The sequence below is a fragment of the Sphaeroforma arctica genome (assembly GCF_001186125.1).
Source record: "Sphaeroforma arctica JP610 unplaced genomic scaffold supercont1.432, whole genome shotgun sequence".
Taxonomy (NCBI): Eukaryota; class Ichthyosporea; order Ichthyophonida; genus Sphaeroforma; species Sphaeroforma arctica.
In genome coordinates, this window is record NW_014040126.1 from 13279 (window position 1) to 18562 (window position 5284).

The 5284-nt window shown below is 41.9% G+C and overlaps 2 protein-coding genes across 2 annotated transcripts; both read left to right on the plus strand.

The window, feature by feature from the left end:
- Positions 1-2128: 2128 nt before the first annotated feature.
- Positions 2129-2776, plus strand: SARC_06191 (hypothetical protein; the record flags this gene model as incomplete). Its single annotated transcript, XM_014299909.1, has 1 exon — positions 2129-2776. The coding sequence occupies one exon, from the start codon at positions 2129-2131 to the stop codon at positions 2774-2776; it is 648 nt and encodes a 215-aa protein (XP_014155384.1).
- Positions 2777-3228: 452 nt separating this feature from the next.
- SARC_06192 (hypothetical protein) lies at positions 3229-3626 on the plus strand (the record flags this gene model as incomplete). Its single annotated transcript, XM_014299910.1, has 2 exons — positions 3229-3274; positions 3301-3626. The coding sequence occupies 2 exons, from the start codon at positions 3229-3231 to the stop codon at positions 3624-3626; spliced, it is 372 nt and encodes a 123-aa protein (XP_014155385.1).
- Positions 3627-5284: the final 1658 nt, after the last annotated feature.

Genomic DNA, 5284 nt, shown 5'->3' on the forward strand with positions numbered 1-5284 from the left:
TGTGTGTGTGTATTTGTGTGTTGTGTGTGTTTGTATTTACAAAAGAGTGATAGAACCCGGATGTGCGTGTTTTATTAAGTTGCGCCGATATGAAGTGCTCTGATTGAAATCGAATACACTCGTTGTTGCTAGGAGACCACACCTACCCGTTGGTATTATTGACATTTTTCTACTTTATAAGGCTCATAGATAGTGTAAGCAATCTGCGCGGGGCATGCAGCGGCTGGGTCGCCAGTCGAGTTGGCGAATTTTGGCGATATCACCACAAATGTTTGAAAGTGAACTAAGAAGTACTAGGAAGGATAATACCGGGGACTAGGTCGTACTAGACAGGATTATATCGGTTTGGTTTCAATACACAAGATGTTTATTGTCTGCAGTACAAAATGTTTGATATGAGGGTGTCCATTCATTTATCTGCACTTTCACTTTAGGGTTATTAGGAATCCCTAAAAACTAAATTTCAGGCACAAGGGTTTTTTAGTCATAAAATTTAGGCATATAGGGTTTTTAGAAATAAACTTTAGGCCTCTTTAAAAAAGGAATTAAAAAAGGGGGTTTAGTCATATAAAATTTAGGCAAATGTTTTTTAGTTCTACAGAAATCGGAGTTGTTAATTTAAAAAAAAGATATTTAGGCTTTTTAGAAAAACAAAAAGAGTAATTAATCGTCGAGTTGTCGACTTATCTGTTGTCGACACGATAACTCGACACTCGACAGTCGACACCCGACACTCGACAGTCACACTGCCACAGTGCAACAGTGGACTACAGTATTTAGTACAGACTACAGACTACATACTACAGACTACAGAGAACTCTGAGTGTGGACTCTGGACAGTGGTGAGTGGAGTGTGGACTCTGGAGTCTTGAGTCTGGATTTAGACCTCATTCGAGTCTCGACTTTCGAGTCTCTACTCTCGTCGTCTCACTCGCTTGAGTTGTTAGTTGTTACTTGTTCATTGTTGTGTGTTATATAAACACTAAACTAACTGTTGTGACTTGTGAGTGTGAACTATGAACTGTGACACCGGGTCACACGACTCACACCGTGACTGTCGTGACAGTGTGGTCTGTGTCAGTCTATATGACTGTGTGTCAGTGTGAGACTGTGAGCAGTGAGAGTGAGACTGCCAGACTGGTCACTCTGGAGTCTGTCAAAGGTCAAATGTGAATGTGAGTATTCAGTATTGAGACTCGAGTCGAGCGGATGACGTGCGATGCCGCAGGCTTGGCTCCTACGTGGGGACTCAAACAGCACATGCTCGATCGTCTTCTGGGTGAGGCAGTCGAGTGTCGACTGTCGAGGACTCGAGGACTCGACTCACTCGAGGCGGTGTCGAGTGTCGACACTCGACAGTCGAGTCGTCACTGTCGAACGCCGAATCTTCGATCCACTCTCACAGAGAAATTTAAAAATATCTCATGTGTGCTCTTGCTCTTTGTTTTTTTAAAAATACCATACACGTGTGTGTTGTGTGTTTTTAATTGTTCTTTCAAATTTTGTGACTGCGACTATTTAGATTTAGATCCGAATTTAGATCCGAATTTAGATCCAAATTTTGAAATGGGTCAAGAATGTCGTTGACAGCACTTGTACCATTTGAGAGTACTTCCACTCTTGTTGTCATGCAAATGAAAAATTATAAAAGCGCTGGAAAAGATTAGATGATGATGTGTCGCGTTCTGGTGTCAGCTGGAGTGTTCAGCTGTTGTATCAGAATTGAATCATAAAGGCTTTGCAAGTCAGTATTGAGTGTTACATATGTATTTAATCAAAACCGAGTTTAGGTTTCGAGTACTTTCATATTCGGCACGTCATGAGTTTTAATATTTTGAGAGTATTCCTGGATATTGGAACGGCTGCCTACAAAAATGATGAATATGAGAAGATGATAGCATAACTCTCACGTTGCAATAGACGAACAACTAAACCTAAAACGAAAATATCAGAGCCAATGGTTCGACTGCGATCATTAACTTTTAGACACCAGTTGTATGTTCTATTATTGCTCTTGGGGGTTATAACAAACATTGACGTGGTATGGATGGCAGGGGTGCTCGCACGGAAGTCTGTTTTAGGGTACAGTAGCGAATATATGGCTATACTGTTTCTAAATACTCTGGACATGCACTCAGCAAGACTGGTACATGCCAGTGCCTCCTCACTGGAACTAGTTCTCCACATCTCGATTGGATCGCAGGTTGGGGAACAGCTAAAACAAGCTAGGGTCAGGGCTGCAATTGCCATCCCTGCTGATGATGTTGCGAGGTCCATCGAATTAAAGAATCTGATACTGGTCAAATCACAAACTATTCATGAGTATTGGTCAGGACCTTGGTATGAGGCTAGGGCTAATGATGACTATATATGCATCACAACGGTACTTATCATGATGGTTGGATGGGAGTACGGATTAATTCTTCTTTCAGTGATGGCTGCTGCTATGACGATTGGTTTCTTCCTCGAGAAGCCAATGTGGGATCAAGTAGCCGAATCTGTGAACTGTGCATCGCACGCAGCCGATGTCGTTGTGACGGACGTTGTAGAAATGAAATCTATAGTACAAATGTACAACACGACGGAGGCTGAGTTAGATCAAATTAAGGCAATCTACTCGGGCTCAGTCGGCCCACAAAGTTCGCTGTTGATCAAAATCTTTGCCCTCGATACTCTAGGTACCCTATTTAAGGCCTGGGCGCAACCCGTGCTTGTTATCTACTACTATTATGCCCATCGTGACGGAGACGATGACATGTATCAGTTTTATACGTGAATAAGCACAATTTTCCTAACCGGGATTCTACACTTTTCCGTGACAGCGCAAATGAGGAACAAGTTCTTAAAAGCTAATTACCTCTCAGCATTGAGCGAGATCCAGAATCTTGTTGGGGATGATATTTGTCAAGTGACTGCTGTGCTTTCTTTGCCAATTCGAGAGTCGATTATTCCAGTATCAGAACTGAAGGGATCGATGTAGAAAAGCGTCCTCAGCAAATCCCACATCATTTCAGCCACCCATGAGTTGGAAAAAGTGCAAACAGTAGGTATCTCTCTTCCGTCGATACCAAGTAATATAAAACACAGTGGAAATGGTCAGTTAAAGTTGAATGATCCTCGCCCCAATCCCCACATATCCTTGAAGCGAATGTTGGTGATCATACCAGTATAGAAATCCTTGAGAAGAAAGGTTTTGGGTCCAATCAGGGCATTTTGAGGGGGCTCAGTATGAGTGTGGATCATGGCGTGACAGTAGCAATCATCGGAGAAACAGGTGTGGGAAAATCTACCCTGCCAAAGGCATTGGCTGGTTTGACGTTGCCAAAGCAGGTCTGCTGGAAGTGAACGGCATAATATGGACAGCAGGTACACAGGAGATATACCGTGGCCACGTTGCCACGGTTACACAAGATTGTCCGCTATTTGCGAGGACTGTAAAAGAAAATCTATGCTACGGAGCCAAAACAATTACTACTGGTACGTTCAGTACGGAGCTCATTTCTGAATCTGCCATGAGGGAGGCTATGTCGCTGGCCTGTTTAGACAATTGGATTGAAAGTTTGCCTGATGGTCTAGATACCGTGTTAACTGACGGTGATCGGCAGGTTTCCGGTGGCCAAAAGTAACGTCTGCATCTTGCCAGAATATTCCTACGTGATATCATAGGAAGCAAAACTGATATCGTGCTGCTGGATGAATTTACTTCCGCTCTGGATAATGCTACCCAAGAGATATGTCGTCAGCATCTAAGCAAATTCTTAGCAGGTAAAACTGGAATCATTGTAGCGCATCGCCACGAACTTTTTGCACTCGCAGACAGAACTCTCGAACTGCACAGAATGAGAATACAGGTGCTTCTTATGTTAGTGAGAGAGGTGAGATAGATATCCCGTTGTTGTAAATACGAGCGTGGAATACACAAACAATATAACCTTGAAATATTTGTCCATGAAATAGAAGAAGTGACACAAATGTATGTAGTAGGATTCGATTGGCGAGTCTGTGTAACCTTTAGTGCCAGATGTGCTGGACAATGTACCTGGTCAACGAAACAGTGTTGCGTGGTAAAGTATCTTCTGACTTGTTTGAGACATTATTTACCATATGATTCTCGAATTGTATGTCTCCCGCGTACATTCACAATCCGTTGGGCGAGTGAACACGTTTATCGCCCATGTCTACACTTTGTTCTATATTAAAATACTGCTTGAATGTGTGATATACCTCCAGGCATGGCAATTGCAAGTTTGCCACGTAGCGTTTGACGTTTCGCACGGTGCTTGGCTTTGTGCTTGTGTTCAAGAGCTGCTTCTCTAAGGCTCTGTGTGCATCTGATATTCTTCACTACAGACATAGATACACCAAACAGCCAGGCTCTTTCTGTGCTAGTAGGTACATTTAGAAGGCTTTCATACAAATATTTCTAAAAATGCAATAGAGTTTGAGCTACGGATTTTTTTCTCGCACGCGAAACAATACAGGAAACAAATCACGACGTTGCAGACTGTCATAGTTTCTTCGTACATACTTCAGTAGTATTCTGGGTGTTCAGCTCGGGTGCCTCAGTAGAGTTCGAAGTCATGCTAAACAACCACCTCAACCGACAGATATGCATCAATGGAACGTACAAATAGCTGCGAAAATGCTTAAGCTATCTGCATGTTTGTTTAAGCAAAAGGAATGTGTATTTTTTTTCCAACCAGGCGTCCAGCAAGGAAAATATTTAATTATTTATACAGTGGATACTGCGCCGCACAATCTGTTATATATATTAAAAACCAAAATCGTCGCACAAATCAGGCTTTACATATGGATTCTAAGACAAGGTCCTGCCGTTTGATACACAGCAAGAGCACCTAATATTAGAATTGAAGTGTGAGGCGTATAACCTACAGTATTTATAAATCATATAATTAAGCTGTGATGTTGAAATGGGTTATAATCCAGAAACTCTGCTTAGCAGTCAGGTATTCGTTTCCGGTCTCCGGGACTGCCGCTGGAGATGCAATAGAGCGATATATTATTTCTCTGCGAGTAGTTCTTCCTCCGCTCTCTTAGCCTGTACATATCTTTCGATCCGTTCTTGTTGCTGGTCAAAAGCTGCCTGTGTTGCATTGCGCTTCTGCGTGAAGTTGTAAAGACCCCACATGAAGTATATCTGTGCGGCCAATAGAAGAGATCCATTAATATCGGTAGATTATCAATTAAAAAAAAACTGTCCTTTCCATTTATATATATATATATATATATATATATATCTTCTATATATATATAATAATAAATA